The following is an 18,421-nucleotide window of genomic DNA, read 5'->3' as shown; positions in this document are numbered from 1 at the left end:
TGGCTTGTCTTGTCAAAGGATGTTAGGGTCCCCTTTCAGGCTCCCTCTGCAATGTATTTGCTATTGCTGTTTATTGCTTATTATTGTTGCTTAAAAGCAGTTTCAGTTTTAATGCTTGCATTGAAGTTATTAACAGATGTCAAGCCTAATGATGGGAAAGAGAAAGACACTGACTGTTACCAAAGCCTCAAGGTCATGTATCCTGGGAAGGAATGTGAGTAATTGAAGGGGTATGGGCATGAAAGGAGTTATATGATTGTAACTCTGTATGTGTGTTTGTGAGTGAGTGTGTGTAGCCAGTTCTGGCAAACGTTTGCTTTCTGAGCTGCTGAAAAAAGTCCTTTCTGGTTCATCCATAAAGACTGGTTATTGAGTTAGCTACAGATAGGGCATCACAACACACATAAGGTTGTACAAATAAATATAAAGAATTGTGTGTTAAGTGTATGTTGTATATAAAACAAAACAAAGTATTTTAGTATGAAGGGAAAATTGATTGTGGGAAAACATGTTTCTTTTTCTGCAGGTGAGAGAATAGCCATGTTACTTAATATAGCTTGATTAAGATTTAACAGGATGGCAAAGGCCAAATAAAATTAGCTCAGGTATTTTGGCACATGGGCCACAAGTTGTTTAACCATGCTGTAACACAATAGATTGATTTCTCTATGTATTAGGTAGATATGACCTAGGGGCAAAGCAGGCTGGTGGCTTCGAGCAGCCAGAGGCTGCTCTGCCTGTGATCAAGCCCCAATTGACTAAGTACCATGGTGATTGGATGGTCTGCTCTTAAAGCAGGCCACTGCTGTGATCCCAAATGGGCCTCCAGCAAGGGGTGACTTTTCATCACTCCTTTTGCCGGCAATCTCACAATGGCTTCCAGCCACATTGGGTCCCTGCATTGTGTGCATGCTATGCCCCTGAAGTGGCCAGAAGCTGCACTTTTTGGCCTGTCTGTGTTGGGCCTTAGAGAAAAATGATGTTTTATGTCATGAGCAGGTGATGAAACCAATCTTACTGATATTTCTCCAAAGGTTACTGCATTCAAGGGGTCCTACTCCCTTAGTACAAAGTGCAACTCTTTACAGATCTAAATTTTCTGAGGTTTCTCCTACTAAATTCAATAGAACTAATTTCTGCATAGAAATAGAAGGGTAGAGAATTACCTTGTAAATACCTTGTAAGTACCTTACAAGAAAACCAATTTTACGTCTTCCTCTTTGTGTACTTCATTTCCTCCCCATACAAAATCATTAACAAGTCAAATCTACAGATCACTCACCATCCAAAAAAGTGTCCCAGTGGCAAACTCGGCATAATGTTCTATAGTGGACAGAACACTAAAAATTAAGCAAACCAGCACCAATAGAAATCTGTAAGAATAAAAAGAAAGAGGGGATATATGCTTAGTGATAGGCAAAAACCTGTAATTCATTTCAAATTGTATTTTATGTATTTTCCCTTAGTTTTCCTATAATGTCAGCAAAGATCCAACGCTAAGCCCTCAGAAGCATCAAAATTAAGTTTTATTTAATTTTTCAATGAAAATGTATTAAAAATAAACTCAAGTTGGATGTTTCTTTTCCATTTTAAGAGCAGTGTCTAATTCAGTAGAAAGGCAATACAGAAATATTAGCAATACAAACCCTACAATACTAATCCTCCATAACACTGAATGCATAGAAACAAATATGATTACTTCATCAACTAATGAGTGCTATCCTTTAAACTTTCAGAGTAAATTCTGTTCAACTTAAAGTGGAGGTATGGTATGATTCTATGATGTTTATCACACTATGCTCTTAAAGAGCTACTATTCCAGTGTGACTCCTCTAGCAGCCTCCTGTTGCATGCTGGGATTGGCAGTTTTAAGGAGCTGAACTTCTCTGCCTGAGAATTCTAAATACCCCTCTTTAAGAGCATAGTGTGATAAACATCTATGATTCTACTGACCACTGAGAAAAATCATGAGTTCCAGAGCTCTTCAAAAATTGTCTACTCAAATTCTCCATTCTTATTTGTGAGCAGGCATCACTTCAATCACTTCTAAGCTCATTAGAAAAGACAACAATGGCGCTTTACAGACCGTCCAAAAGGGCTGTCTGCCAGCACCAGTGTTTACTGCGCCAGGGAACCGCAGTGGACAAACCGCGCGATTCCTTGGCGCAGTAAAAAGAACCCGCAAAAATCAGGTTCTTTTTGCGGCATGGTAATGATGCCACAAGGCACTGATGGTGCACTTGCGGCGTCATTTCTGCACTGCGATGTGTGGATGCTATGTCAAAATGGCAGTGCCCATGTAGAATGGGTGCCGCCATTTTGTACGTGCTCGGCATGTACTAGGGTTAGGGCGTCCAGAAAGGACACCCATTCATAACCCTAGTACGTGCTGAGCACATACTATTGGCGCGTCTGGAACGTGCCATAGTTTGGTAAGGTAGCAGGCAGTCAAAAAAGAGGAAGACCGCATTCACAATGGATAGACTCAGTCAGGGAAGTCACAGGCATGAGTCTGCAAGACCTGAGAAGGGCTGTTGATGACAGGATGACTCATTCGTTCATTATTTCATTTCATTTGTATGTTGCCTTTCTGCCAGAAGGGACCCAAGAAGGCTCACAGACAAAAACATTTTTTTAAAAAAATTACAATAAAATTTAAAACAGATAAAATAATCTAAAAACAGTATAAAATTACATTAAAACATACAAAAGTCTCTTATTCATGGAGGACTCTCATTCGTGGGGGTCACCATAAGTCGAAGTCAACTTGAAGGCAGCTAACAACAACAAAGATATCAGGGCCTGGAGTCTTTTCTCCATTTCTCAGGGTAAGGGGGAGATATCTCAGTGTGAGACCAGTACATTGAAAATTACCCACTTCAGTACATTACACATCAGTGTATTTTTGTGCTCTGTTTTTGTAGGCTGCATGGGAGTGGCTAATGTAACCTGTTTACTGTTCAAAGCAGAACTTGGAATACTTTTTTTGGCTGGACTAAAATTATCATGTGCACTTAAAAGCAGTATTTGCTAAAGTGTTATTAAAAACAGCTGGGGAAAAGTTGCCAGGGAGTTGCTCTGTTCAATGCAGAGCTTAGAAAACTTAATTTACAACCAGCTTCATATTTACCAGATTTGGTGTTTATTATTTGAATTACATACTCCGAGCAATTGTAATTGATGTTTAACATATTATGCTTATAAACATGAATAGGGTTGGGGTTACATTAGAGGGATGAGGGGACTGCAGACTGCACCAAGTGACACTCTCAGGGGGGCTGACACCACGGATGTCCAACCATCTGCTTTTTGGCAGAATGGGCTGTGGCATTCTTCTGCATCCCTTTAAAATGCGCAAGAGATTTTTTTTAATTAAAATTAAAAAATGTATTCTTTCTAAATTTTCTTTAAAAACACCACATCTTACCAAATTTTCACTTTAACCACATGAAACTGTGTAAAATAATGTAAAATCATTTAGGCTGTGCGTATGGTACTATAATTTAAAGGTATAATTTAATTTTGCTAGTTGTTTATGTCACAACTATTACCATTACCTTCAATGATGTACAGGAATTAAAATTTAGAGTAACATTAGTACAAAAACATTACTAAGGAATCTGTATAATGGGGTATGGGAATGGGTCAGTGCGGGGGACACCATGAGTTACTGTACCAGGTGACACCAACCCTAGTAATGCCACTGATAGGGCACATGCTTAGGTCTCAGGTTTTGGCCATGAAATCTGATTTGGGTTGCCTGAGAGTTTTCCTAGGATGCTCCTAAACTCTGAATAAAGCCTCATTTTCCTTGGGATTTATATGACTCACAAGTCACATGACAAACAACTCATGGGGGAGTTTGTTTTCTTTCTTTTCGCTTTCTTCACTGTCCAGCTCTCACACCCATCCATGGTGATGAAGAATACTGCAACTTGGACAATTCTAACTTCAGTGTTCAGTTGTGTATCTTTACCACTTAAGGATCTAGTCTAGTTCTTTCATGGCTGCCCTTTCCAGTCTTTGTCTTATTTCTTAATTGCAGTCTCCGTTCTGGTCATTGTTTGATCCAAGGTACAAGAAATGTTTAACTATTTCAATTTCCTCCTTATCTGGGTTGAATTTATGTAGGTCTTCCATGATTTTTCTTTAAGCTCAACAGTAAGCCTGCCTTTGCACTTTCTTCTTTAATTTTCTTTATTAAGTGTTCCAAGTCTATGATGTTTTCTGCTAGTATTTGCCTATCTTAGGCCGTGTTCCCACTGGCTTATAATGCGGATCAGGATGTGAATCATGGGTGCATCATTTCCATTTGAGCACGCATTCGATCTGCATTGCTCTGATATCGTTCCCATTGGAATTCAAATCTGAATCAATTTATCCTGAAAAACCCGAATTATTGGTCGATAAACTGGTTTAAAAAACAGTGGCTTTTTAGCAAGTTTTCTTGTGCCTCCCGAGTCTGATTCACGGCATACGAATGGGAGCGACAAGGGTGTCTGATTCAGGAACTTGGGGATGGGGAGGAGCAGTGTTCAAGTGGCTGGCCTGGAGGTGTCACCCGCTTCTTCTCTTTCCTGCATTACTGGTGCCATTTTCTTCCATTTGCATAGCCTTTCTCCCGGTGGATTGGGAAGCAGGGTAAGGCAATCGTGCTACATTGAGCTCCAAACGCAGTAAACACATTACTCCCCCTGCAATCCATATTCTGCTCCTCCTGCTCCATATTCATAGACCAATGTGTGAGGAAAGTCATTGAACACTATTTTAAACTATTTTCTTTTTTCTTTTTTTCTTTTTTTGCCTCTGCCAGAGCGCCTGAGCACCAGATGGGCTTTGTAGTACATGCCTGCTTGATTCCCACCCCCCCGACAGCCCAGTGAGCAATGGGGGAGGCAAAGGAATTTGGGGGAATGGAGGCTCCTTCTCTCTTTCCCAGAGGAACTATGGGAAGACACAGAAGAGCCTCGGATGCAAACGGATTTGGGGCAAATAGAGGCTCCTCCTCTCTTTCCCAGAGGGAGTCTGGGGAGACACAGAAGAGCTGGACTCAAAAGGATTTGGGGCAAACAGGGGCTCCTCTTCTCTCTTTCTCAGAGGGAGTATGGGGAGACACAGAAGACCCTGGACGCAAAGGGGTTTAGGGCGAATAGAGGCTCCTTCTCTCTTTCCCAGACGGACTATTCTTCCTTTCCCGGAGGGGAAAAGTGCCTAAAGATTGGCTGTGACGTCAAGTGCTTAAGTGCTTGATTGACAGCTGATTTTTTAAAAAAGAGGTTCTGGAAGGGCAGTGGGAACAGGGAGCAAAATAACCCACTTCAAATTACCACAGGGAAAATACCAATGGGAACGAAAACAGGGGTAAAAAAACCCGGGTCTGTTTGCACCTGTTTTTAATGGGAATGATGGGTCAGATTCGAGTCAGAATCCGAGTCAGAATCACAGTGAAATAAGCTGCTTTTTTTGTCCAGTGGGAATGGGACGTTAGATTGTTGATGTTCCTTCCTCCTTTCTTCACTCCTCCTTCTTCTCAGTCTAAACATCTGAGTCTTCTTAAGATAGTTTGTGCATACAAGTTAAACAAATAGGGTGTTAGAATGCAGCCTTGTCTTAGCCCTTTGTGAACTGGGAACCATTCTGTTTCTCCATTTTTTTCTAACCATATTCTGTTCTCTTTTCTCTTTTCTTTAGTACAGATTCTTTATCAGGACTATCAAATGTAGTGGTACTTCCATATCTTTAAGAGCATTCCATAGCATTTCATGAACTATAGAGTCAACGGCTTTGCTATAACCATACTAGAGCTATAAAGCACATGCTGATTTTCTTCTGGAATTCCTTGATTTGTTCCATTAACCAGCACATTCAGTTAGTGTATATCAATGCAGAATATTTAAGATCAAGTCCCAGACTAAAAATAGTATTTCTAAGACTTCAGACTGGAATTTAAGATGCATTCCCTCCAGCAGATTAAGAATGGTAAGTAGCATGAGCTACTGATAACATTGAGAGTAATACTGTGCCAAATGTCTGTCTAAATGTTTTAGTGTCACTAACCCAGATAACTGTTACATTATACATCCAAGTCCCCACATTAAAACATCAAATGTGACTGTAGGAACTGGTGCTAGAAAGATAAAAATGTTGGAAGTTTTAGCCTGATAAAATGGGATGCTCTGTTTCCAGCAGCAAAACATTTTGGATAACCTTAGTTTTTCCAAGATTTTTCATCTATTATATTAGCAGAAAAGGAAGGAAAAAATAATATTTAATACAAATGTGTTTAACCAGAAGTGACATTACAACTGTTAGCGTGGTGTAGACAGTTTTTGTCAGCTTGGACAAATAAAGTCCCCTCAGTTGTGGAGAAATGAACTGAGGCATAACATTACATTCAAATACAGGTTTGCACAGATTTGACAGTTTTGCTTTCTTTCCATTAAGATTTTTTTTTAAATCCTCAGTTTATTTCCATTACATTTGTGATCAAATGCAACTCTGGAGATCAGAATTTGAATTTTGGCTTGCCCATGAAACCCACTGTGTGACATTGGGCAAGTCACACACTCTCCCAGCCTCAGGGGATGGCAATGGCAAACCCCCTCTGAAGAAACCTGCAAAGAAACCTGCAAAGAAAACCCCATGATAGGTTTGACTTGAAGGCACACAACAACAACAACAACAACAACAACAATATGTATGTTTTTGGTAATTTGATATTAAAAAAGGTTAACCTAATAAAATTCTCAAGTATTTGTATTCCTTAAACACAATAGGTATTTTCACTATAAAATGGGCCATGTTGTACCTCCTTGCTATGGAACTCTTAAAGATGAAGAGCCTGTCAGAAAAATCAGATACACAAGGATACAAACCTCCACTTTAAGACAGAACTGCACAACTTGCAGTAGTTAGAAGCCAAAATTAAAATAGGCAAAATTTCTTTAGGCTGTTTTTAGCAGCTCATTTTCCAAGTAAAGATATAATTAGTAATAAACTATTTTGCAAATTAACCATATAATTAAAAAGGGAAATTTCAATTAATTTGATATTAGTTTCAATTAATATCAATTAATTACCCTTATTACTTTAAGATTTTTATTTATCATGAAATCACATTAATGTTTTAAAATTATTTTGCTAAGCTAAGAGGAGGGGAGGGTGGGAAAAACATCTAGGAGTGTAAAAAGGAAGGGAAAGGGGAATTGAGGGAGGGATCTGAGGGAGGAATTGAGGGAGGGAAAGCATCAAGGAGTGTAGAAAGAAAAGGGAAAAGAGAAATGAGGGAGGGAAGAAGGGAATAACAGGCATAAAATATAGCAACAGCAACTGGGCTGCAGCAGTAGTGGTGGGTGACATTGAAGTCAACTCTCATAGACAGAACAGTAGTGTCACCATACCTGACAGTTGTCAGCACTGCACGAAAGGAGGCAAAAGGTGTCCCTCCTTGCGAGACCATTTCACCAAGAAAACCTTTTAAGTGACACAACTCAATAACCACAACTAGAGAGGGGAAGGACAGACAGAAAACATTTCCAATAAAATAAACATAGAAACAATACTACACATATAATTGGAACATGGAATGTGAGAAACATAAGCCAGGGAAAACTAGACATAGTAAAGAAGGGAATGAAGCACATGAATATAACAATACTAGGAGTGAATAAGTTAAAATGATTGCATCACTTTGACTCAGACAATTATGCAGTAAACTATTAAGGAAATGAAAAAATAAGAAGAAATGAGGTGGCTTTCATACTAATGAAATATATATTATCAATAAACTTGAGGGTAAACCTATAAACATCACAGTAATCCAGGTATATGCACCAACCACAGATGCAGATGAAAAGGAAATTGAGAGATTCGATGATGAAGTCCAGGAAGAAATTGACAACATACCATCACAAGATTTCAAACTAATCATTGGAGACTTGAATGCTAAAGTTGGCAACAAAGAAGAATCAAAAACAGTAGGAAGATTTGGATTAGGAGCAAGAAACAAAGCAGGAGAATGTCTGATAGAATTCTGTGAGGCCAACAATCTGTTCATTGCATACAACAAAATAGGAGACTATACACCTGGACATCACCAGATGATAAACACAAAAATCAGATAGACTACATAATTGGAAGTAGAAGATGGAGAAGCTCTATCCTTGTGGCCAAAATCAAACCAGGAACTGACTGTAGCATAAACCATGAACTGCTCATAACAAAAATCAGAGTTAAGCTGAAGAAGAAAGCAGAAATCATCATTATACCAAAATATGACCTGAATAACATTTCATATCAATTCAAGGACTATGTAAGAAACAGATTTGAACTATTGAATATAATAAACCGGGAACCTGAGGAACTGTGGACAGAAGTCAAAAATATAATTAAGGATGAATGCAAGAAAACACTAAAAGTGGCCAAAAGGAAATATAAGAAACAATGAATGACAGATTAAACACTTCATGCAATAAAAGAAAGAAGAAAAGCAAATGCAAAGGGAGATAGGAACAAAGCCAGAAGTATGAATACAACTGTCCAACATCTGACACGCAGTGATAAGGAGAAATACTATAATGACTAATGCAGAGAAATAGAAGAAAACAACAAAAAGGGAAGAATGAGAGACTGCTATCAAAAAATCTGAGAAATTAAAGCCAAGTTTAAACTAAGCCTGAGGATGCTCTATGGAGAAAGAAAGAACATTATACAGGAACAAGAAGAAATAAAAGTACACCGGAGGCAATACATAGAAGAGTTATTCAAAAGAGATGAGGGAATAAATGATATTTGGAATGAGGAACCATATGAAGATGAACCCAAAATTCTAAGAAGTGAAGTCAAATCTGTAACAAAGGAAATGGGAAAAAAATAAATCACCAGGAACAGGTGATATCTCGATTGAACTGTCACAGTGCCTACAGACAGATGCAATTTTAGTACTCACTGAAATATGCCAACAAATATGGAAAACAAAGTGGTGGTCAACAGACTGGAAACTGTGATATACATACCAATCCACAAGAAAGGAGATTAAATACACTGCAGCAACTATAGGACAATAGCACTCATCTCACATGCAAGCAAAATAATGTTCAAAATTCTGCAGCATAGACTCCAACCATACATAAAGAGAGAAATTCCAGAAGTGCAAGCCGGTTTCAGAAAAAGAAGGGGCACTAGGGACCACATCATCAACATGTGATGGCTAATGGAGCACACCAACAGACTGGCTAACAGACTGGAAACTGTTGATATACATACCAATCCACAAGAAAGAAGATACAAAACACTGCAGCAACTATAGGACAATAGTAGTAATCTCACATGCAAGCAAAATAATGCTCAAAATTCTGCAGCATATATTCCAACCATACATGAAGAGAGAAACAATGCAGCAACTATAGAACAATAGCATTGATCCCACATGCAAGCAAAATAATGCTCAAAATTCTGCAGTATAGACTCCAACCATACATAGAGAAATTCCAGAAGTGCAAGCAGGATTCCGAAAAAGAAGGGGCACTAGGGACCACATGGTAAGCATGAGACGGTTAATGGAGCACACCAAAGAATTCAAAAAAAGAATTAGCATGTGTTTTATAAACTAAAGCAAAGCATTTTATTGTATAGATCATGAAAAGCTTATCGAATACACTCAAAGCCACTGCATCTGATAGTCATAAATCTGTACCAAGGTTCAGAACCAAATTCGGGGAAAGAGAGTAGTTCCCAATAGGCAAAGGGGTCAGGCAAGGCTGCATCCTATCACCTTATTTCTTTAATTTATATGCTGAAAACATCATAAGAAAAGCAGAATTAGAAACAGAAAAAGGAGGAATTAAGATAGGAGGAAGCAACATTAACAACCTAAGATATGCAGAAGACTCCATCATATTAGCAGAAGACATTCAAGAATTGGAACAGTTAATAAGGAAGGTCAAAGATGAAAGTGCAAACACAGGTCTGATGCTGAACATAAAGAAAACAAAATTAATGACCACAAAAGAAATACACAAATTCAGTCTAGACAACGAGGAAATTGAAATAGTTAAAGAATTCCCTTATCTAGGATCAAACATTGACCAGAATGGAGATTGCAGTCAAGAAATAAGAAGACTAGGAATGGGAGGATCAGCTACGAAAGAACTGGAAAAGATACAGAAGAGGAAAGACATAGAATTGATACTAAAGTCAGAATCATTCATGCCACTGTATTCCACATTTCCATGTATGGATGTGACAGCTGGATAGTGAAGGAAGGAGATGGAAAGAAAATCAACTCATTTGAAATGTGGTGCTGGAGAAGAGGATACCATGGACAGCAAAGTAGACAAACAAATGGGTTCTTCAACAGATCAGACCAGGGCTCTCCATGGAAGGAAAGATGATCAATTTGAGAGTATTATACTTTAGCCACATAATGAGAAGAAACGGATCACAATAAAAAACAATAATGCTAGGAAAGGTAGAGGGTAGAAGAAAGAGAGGAAGACCACAAACCAGATGGATAGACTCAATCAGGGGGATTGTGGGCCAGAGCTTGCAGGATCAGGCAGGGCAATGAAGGATTGGGAGTCTTTGAGATGTCTCATCCATGGGGTTGCCATGGGTTGGAACTGACTCAAGGGCAGCTAACAATAACAACAACAAGTTTTAATATATTTTCCAGGTTTTTTTTTTTTTTACTGTTTACATTTAGTTAATGGGAAGAATTATACTTCTTGTCAGCAATCAATTTATTGTACTCCAGAATCAAGTTTAAAATCAATGTTTTCAAAATATCTTCCATATTTGTCCATATGGGACAAACTTATATTCTCAAAAACATATCGGGACACAATCCAGAAACTGCAATCAGCAAACACTTCTTTATGAAGTCATCCTCAGTAAATGACTTCCCAGCAGCAGCAGTTCTTTAGAAATCTGAAAACTAACATTAATAGCTACTTCATTTTTTTTTTTTTAGTTTACTTTCTTGAAAAACCATTTTTCCTCAATGGGATTTTCCAACAATTTGGATACTTTAATTTGTTAAGTCAGGATGTTTTGCTTCAAAATGGTGATGAAGACTGTATTCCTTCTGAATGGCTATTACTTCTCAGCAAGTTTTAAGAGCTACATGCTCAAATCAAAGCCCACTGTATATTAGCAAATCAGTTAGTTTCATTTTCATCACATGTGATTTTAACTCTAATTTTCCCCACATGTTTATGAAGAAATTTGCATATTCTAGAAAGGTATATTTTTCTTATATATATAAAATTTATTCGGTCATTGACCAGCAAGTACAAATAACAATCAAATCACAAAAGCCATAAATAAGCTTGCTTATAAAAACTTCTAAATTGTACTAAAATTATACATTGCAAGAAGATAAAAGATAAAATATAGTTATTTTTCTTTAAAAAAATTGAATGGGATGTCTTCTTGTTGTTGTGATTCTTCAAGTCATTTCTGCCTTATGGTGACCCTAAGGTGAACCACGGGTTCTTGGCAGGTTTTTTCAGAGGGGGTTTGTCATTACCATCCTCTGAGGCTGAGATAATGTGACTTGCCCAAGGTCACCCAGTGGGTTTACATGGCTGAGCTGGTTTCCAGAGTCCTAGTCCAACACTCAAATCATTACGCTACACTGGCTCTCAATGAAATATCTATCTCCACTTATATTCAAATATGAAAATATAAATACTACATGCAAAATGCAAGAGCTATTGAGCTAAAGTATGAAATTTCTACCCAGAATACTATCAGTGGAACTTCTAGTTGGACTTCTTTTGAATTTGTGGAAGACAGTTCCAATACCTTCTAATGCAAGTGGTTCTATTATAGTGCATCAATGCCTAGGTCTAGTTCCAAACCCAACCATGATAATGGTTGACCAGCAGGATTTTCTAGGAAGCTTCAGCCAGATGCCAAGACTGCCTGTGCAACTACCAGGTTGGCTGTCTTTGTTCTCTGCAGTCCCATGTAAGTACATAAGAGGAGATTCATGCTCCAATGGCTTGCTGTAACATGTTTTATATCATATATTGTCTGAAAGCGTTCCAGTAGGGCTAGTCTGGAACATTAAACGAATTAGAGACTAGGTTCAATGAATACATTGCTACTTAAGTAAACAAGTAAGTAAGTAAAATAAACAAGCAAACAAGGCCATTCCTACAGTAGTATTTAGCACAGCCTTCCCCAATCTGGTGTCCTCCAGGTGTGTTGAACTATGTGGTGGCCATGCTAACTGCTGGGCAATGCAGGCCAAAACCTTGGGGCCAGGATTGGGCCCAATGCTGGCAGGCTGAACACAGATTCTGTGGATCCAGCTCAATCCCCCATACTATTTAAATATACATGAAACCTAGAGTTGTGCAATGCAATTAATATGCAGATGACCTCCAACTCCGTTACTCTTTTCCACCATAATCCAAAGAGGATCTCCTAGTCCTGTTATCAGTAATGCACTGGATATGGGCAAAAATGAGAAATTTAATCCAGACAAGACAGAGGTGCTCTTGGTTAGTCAGAAAGCAGATCAGGGAAAGGGTATTCAATGGGTTACACTCCCCCTGAAGACACAGGTCCTGTACTCTGGATGTACTTCTTTGACTTGCCTTTGAACATGGAGGCTCAGGTTGCTGTTGTGGTGAGGGGTTCTTTTGTACATTTAAAGTTTGTGCACCCTTTCCTTGAGATGTCAGATCGGGCCAAGATATATGCCTTAGTTACATACATCCTGTTTGGACTGTTGTAACATACTCTATTTGGAACTGCCTTTAAACATTGTTCAGAAACTTCAGATGGTTCAAAGAACTGCAGCCAGACGGTTAAGTGGGGCATGTTACAGAGACCATACTATGCCCCTGTTGAAACAGCAACACTGACTGCCAGTTTGTTTCCTTGCACAATTCAAAGTACTGTTTATGATTTATAGCACCCTATATCACTCAGGTCCAGGCTATTTGGCAGACTGTATCTCCCTGTATGAGCTGGCCCAGGCTCTGAGATCCTCAGGAGAGGCCCTTCTCTCAGTTCCACCCACATCACAAGCACAGTTGGTGGAGGACCTTTGCGGTGGCTGCCCCTAGACTCTGGAATTCAATTTCCAGGGAAGCCAGAATGCCTCCCTCCTTGTCCTTCTGTCAGCATGCTAAGATTTTTTTTATTCACACAGGCTTTTAAAACCGAATATTCTTAAAGAATGTCCTGGGGACGTTGCACTGTTTTAAAATGCATGGTTTTTAAGTGCTTTTATCTTTTTTGGTTGTAATCTATTTTTTAACAAGAAATCTGTTTTAATATTGTAATAGTTTAATTCTATTTTAATGGTCACTTTTGTATGTCTTTAATTCTACTGAGCTTTTAAATTGTAAGCCGCTTTGAGTGTCAATTTTAGGACAAAAGTCGGATATAAATAAATACAAATATAAATATAATACTTGTGAATGTTGGAATCCTAGAGAGTCAGCATGACATAGTAGTTTGAGCATTGGACTATGAGCCTTATCTCACAAGGCAATGAAGCAGAAACTGAGCCACAGAGTAGCAGCTTTCTCTCTGCCTTACAAAATGACATGTAGGATGTAGCACATCAGTTCTCTTCTTTCAAGAAGGTTATAAAAGCACGGTTCTATTGTAGCTGGAAAAATCAGTTCAACAAAAGACACTCTTTTACAACCATCCCCCATGGGAGGAGAACTGAATCACTACAATGTCATGAGGTAAGATACTAAGAAAGCTACTATTCTCTGGTTCTAAATTCTTTTTTTACCCCCTCATGTGATAAGGCTCTATGACTCTGGTGAACAGAGTCAGAATCCCCACTCAGCCATGAAAATTGACTGAGTGGCCTTAGGCAAATCATCCTCATCCTCAGAGGAATTCAAAGGCAAATATCTTTGAATATGTCTTATCAAGAAAACCCCATGACCTTAGGGTCACAATAGGTTGGAAATAATTTGAAGAACACAAGAACAATGAGAATCCTATGGATAGGGTTTCATTATAATTTTAGGAGGAACTCACACTGGTTATTTCTTTCTAAATTTCAAAGGCTGGTAAACTTAACAGCATGTGAACACAGCAAATTTCTGCAATGCTAGAAATTTGGGACTGAAGGAAAATTTTCTGGGGTGCAGAATTCTTATTTGGAGTGAAATGCCTTTGTTTTTCTCCCCTCCAAAGCTACACCCAAGTGCATATTAAAAGAAGAAGCTGTTGGGAAATCTTCTTGGAATTGCTATTATGAGAGGCAACAGAAAGTCTACATATATTAGTGAACTAAGGGGCTAAACTGAAAGCCTGGGAAAACTGGCTTCCGGGTGGCTTCAGGGCATGTCGTTTTGACTGTGCCTGCCCCCAGGAGTCCTGGAAGACGTGCAGCCAACCAGACGGGAGCAGCTTCAAGCCACTCCAGGGGCATGGCATTTTGATGTCGCATGCCCCTGGAGAGCATGGAATGTGCCCTGGGGTTGTGCTGGGGCCAACTAAAGAGGCCCTTTACTAGCCCAAATAGGAGTGGATCTTTTTAGCTCCAATTTGGGCTGGCAGTAGGGCAGATTGGGGCCACAGCATGTGCTTGCCACGGCTCCGAGACAAGCAGCTCCAAAGTGGCCCCAGTCCACACTCTTGGGGCAGTCTGTTTTGCCTCAAAGTTAAACATCTGACTTGCTACATTTCAATTTAGTGCTTATGTTTCACTCCCTAAGTGGGTGAAAGCCTCCCCAATTTACCTAACCTAAAAAAAAACCCTATTCCTTTACTAGTCATGTGTGCAGCTAGAGTGATGCTTTTTAAAATTAATATATCATCTGTTGCTTTTAAAAATTGCTTTTTCTTCCAGTTTGTAGCTGTAGCAGGTTATGTAGCACATTATTGTTTAGTACTTTTAAAACTCTTCAAAAATAAAATGTATGTATGCATATCTCTTTTACGATAAGGTCAAAGTCAATAAGACTTTTTATAATCATTGTGTACGGAAATCTCTATTCAGAATTTGGATTAAACTCAGACCCTTAATTTATAAAAAACTCCCGTATTGGGTATCAGTCAACGAAGCTTTCCATAAGAATGATAATATCTCCCCAAAAAGATGGATAACTTACAAAGATTTGATTAAATCTGACTGTTCGAATAATATTCCTGAATTAAAATTAAAATCGCAAGAAGAGCTCTGTGATAACGGCTTTTCTTTGCATTGGTTTCTATACAGACAAATCAGGGAGAGATTTATCTTAGACAATAAAACAATAGGAATAGAATTGACTGCATTGGACTTTGACAAAATCATTTTTGATAATAATACTAAAAAGATTTCACTGTTCTATAATTTTTTTTTGAAAATGGAAATGTATGAAGAAACTATTAAGCCTACAATGATTAAATGGGCTCAAGACTTAAATGAAGTTATACCCCTAGAACAATGGGGAAAAAATTGGAAATCTAGACTGAATCATACCACATGTATAGACATTAGGGAGAATTACTACAAAATGCAAAACCGATGGTATCTTACTCCAATTAGAATCTCTAAAATGCATAAGGGTAATAATCCAACTTGCTGGAAGTGTGGGAAAGCAATGGGTTCATTTGTTCACATGTGGTGGAATTGCGAATTAGCAAAAAAATATTGGAACCAAATCCACGTGAAGGTTCAAACTATACTAAAATGTAAATTTGATTTAAACCCAAAATGTTATTTACTAAATATCATTGAGAATATACAGTTAGAGAATAATTTTGGTGTAATTTTATTTTACATGATATCGGCAGCACGCATAGTCTACGCTACGCATTGGAAAAAGGAATCTCTTCCGACGTGGGAAGACTGGCTTCAAAAATTAATGATGTATTTGGAGATGGATAAACTCACCTGTTTAATCCGAGATCAAGATTGGAACACTAGGAAAAAAAAACTGGATTCCTTTAATAGAATTTATTAAGAGTGAAAGAAAATTGTATAAATTTATTTCCTGAAAAAGTGGGAAATTAGTTAGAATTATATTGATATATCTTGCAAAGCTAAAAAATATATCTGAAGAAAATGCATATTAAGACAACGTATAAGATAATAATCGGCAAATAGAAATTTAATTGTACTACTAATGTATTAATGAGTTGAACAACTAACTTAGCACAACCAAATGAGACTTTCAATCAGGAGACTAATTTTATGGTTTGTTTGTATATCTCTTTGTTAGTATTGTATGTATATATTGTAAATATGTGTTTTGTATATATCTGTTGTGTTTTTTCATAAATAAAAATAAAATAAAATAAAATAAAATGTATGAAATGACCCAAAATCCTGCAGGAAAAAAAGTCACCAGAAAATGTTCCCCTACCAATGTTTTAAAATAGTGAACAAATGTTACTCATTACAACCAAAGGATGAAGGATAAAGAAACAATGCAGGTAATTTACTTTTGAAAATAGTCAACAAAAGATAACACATTACAGGAAATGTTATTTGTAACAAATTATTTCCAAATTCTAGCTGTGTGTCGTTTTAATTGCCAGTGTAGTATTGTGAGATTACTTATAAAAATTAATGTAGGTTTTCTCACTTTAAAATAGCTTTTCTGTACTTGTAGTATAAAATATCTTTAGAGCACCAGGCATTTTTAGTATATTCAGGAAATTGTTTCCTCCTCATACAAGCAATAGCTACACTCTAGCTTTACAATTCACAAAGGTGCTGCCAAAAGATTACTGTTACTTATAAACCGCCAGAATGCTTTGCCAGATTTTCCACATCTAATATTAATCTCCTTGACCTTTGAAATGCAGCTATTCACCCCAGCTCAAAGGTTTGCAAAGAGATGCCCAGGACAGTCAACTCCAACTATGAACAGTATCTACCAACCACTGTGACCTAATTATTTTGTACTAAACAATACTTTGTTGTCATGTGCCTTCAAGTCATTTCCAACTCATGGTGATCCTAAGGTGAGCCTATCATGGGGTTTTCTTGGCAAGATTTGTTCAGAGGAGGTTTGCCATTGCCTTCCCTTGAGTCTGAGAGCTTGTGACTTGACTTAAACCAGTACGCAACAATACTATTTCCCTTCTATTCAAGGTTTGGCTGTTCTTGCTCCAAAGAACTGGGGCCAAACTAATGGGTTCAAATCACAACTAAGGAGGTAGTGAAATAGATTGCCTTGGAAAGTGGTGAATTTTTCCCCCTTGGAAGTTTTTAAACAGTGTTGATAGCTACCTCTCAGGGATGCTTTAGCAGTGGATTTCCCCTTTTGGCTGGGCTTTGGACTAGATGGCCTTAGGGATCCGTACATACTCTATAATGATAAAGGAATGGTCTCTAGATTTTTGCCTGCTATAAAAAACAAACCGACACAGGGTACAACTCTCCCTGGACTGGTGAAATAAATCTTTTTAAATAATTTATCAGCTAGGAAACTTTGAATGATATTTGATCACATTTATTTCCTTAAATGATACTTTAAGATATGGAGGTATTAAATACTACATGAGATCAATTGTGATGGAAAGTTCAGAGTAACTAGGGTAACATGTTCCATCCAACATTCTGATGCCTTGTTTTGACTGTCAAGGTATTTCTGTTACCTGTTTTATTTTCCTTCACACCTCATTTCAATTTGAAGATCTACTTTTTATTGGTTTACAACTGATCTTTGTCTTTCTTTATATTCTGTACAGCCTCAGGTTTAGTGTGGATGTTTTGGTTTTTTTTGCTTATGTATGTTTCTATGAAGGAGAGCTCATGTATGCTATTTATGAAGAAGCTATTCTAAATCATGCAGTCTCAGGACTAAACATTCATACTCAATGGGTGAACATTAAATAATTAACCAAATTATAATAAGCTTACCCCACTTTTCCTGTGTGTATGAGTGTGTGTGCCCTCCCCTCCCTCCTTCCAACTGTCATCTTCTGGCCTTAGAGGGAGCAAAAGGACAGGCCCAATGCCATTGGGCACGGCTTTGATAAAGAAAAAGAGCCCTCCCTTCAGTCTATCTGCCTTGGGCCAGGCCTCAGAAGGAGAGAAAAATGCTGGACCTGATCCCCTCCCCACTATTCCCTTCTCCTTTTGTGTCGTGTCTTTTTAGATTGCAAGCATGAGGGCAGGGAACCGTCTATTATCCCCTCTGTTGTAAGCCACCCAGATTCCCAGTGATCGGGCAGCATATAAATAAATCCTATTCTTATTCTTATGTGCCTTCAAGTTGTTTCTGATTTATGACAACCCTATAGCGAATCTGTCATGGGGTTTTCTTGATGAGATTTGTTCAGAGAAAGTTTTGTCATTGCCTTCCCGTGCGGCTGAGAGAGTTATGTAAACAAAACTGAGAACCCCATACTAAGAACATCCTTAGTAGTATGGAGATTTGGGGCTAAGCACCTAAGCTCTGGCTCTTTCACTGATCTGTCTTTTTGTAGGCCATCCAGGTTT

General features: G+C 38.1%; 1 protein-coding gene across 1 annotated transcript in view; it reads right to left on the bottom strand.

Moving 5' to 3' along the window:
- The window catches only part of LOC121931669 (potassium voltage-gated channel subfamily KQT member 1-like), a 330,206-nt gene that overhangs the window by 299,302 nt on the left and 12,483 nt on the right, over positions 1–18,421 (bottom strand). Inside the window, exon 2 of the mRNA XM_042469647.1 lies at positions 1,283–1,373. Within this exon, the coding sequence (XP_042325581.1) occupies positions 1,283–1,373 (91 nt within the window). The remainder of the gene's footprint in view (positions 1–1,282; positions 1,374–18,421) is intronic.

The sequence above is a fragment of the Sceloporus undulatus genome, chromosome 5 (assembly GCF_019175285.1).
Source record: "Sceloporus undulatus isolate JIND9_A2432 ecotype Alabama chromosome 5, SceUnd_v1.1, whole genome shotgun sequence".
NCBI lineage: Eukaryota > Metazoa > Chordata > Lepidosauria > Squamata > Phrynosomatidae > Sceloporus > Sceloporus undulatus.
This window is presented reverse-complemented; position numbering and strand designations above follow the sequence as displayed.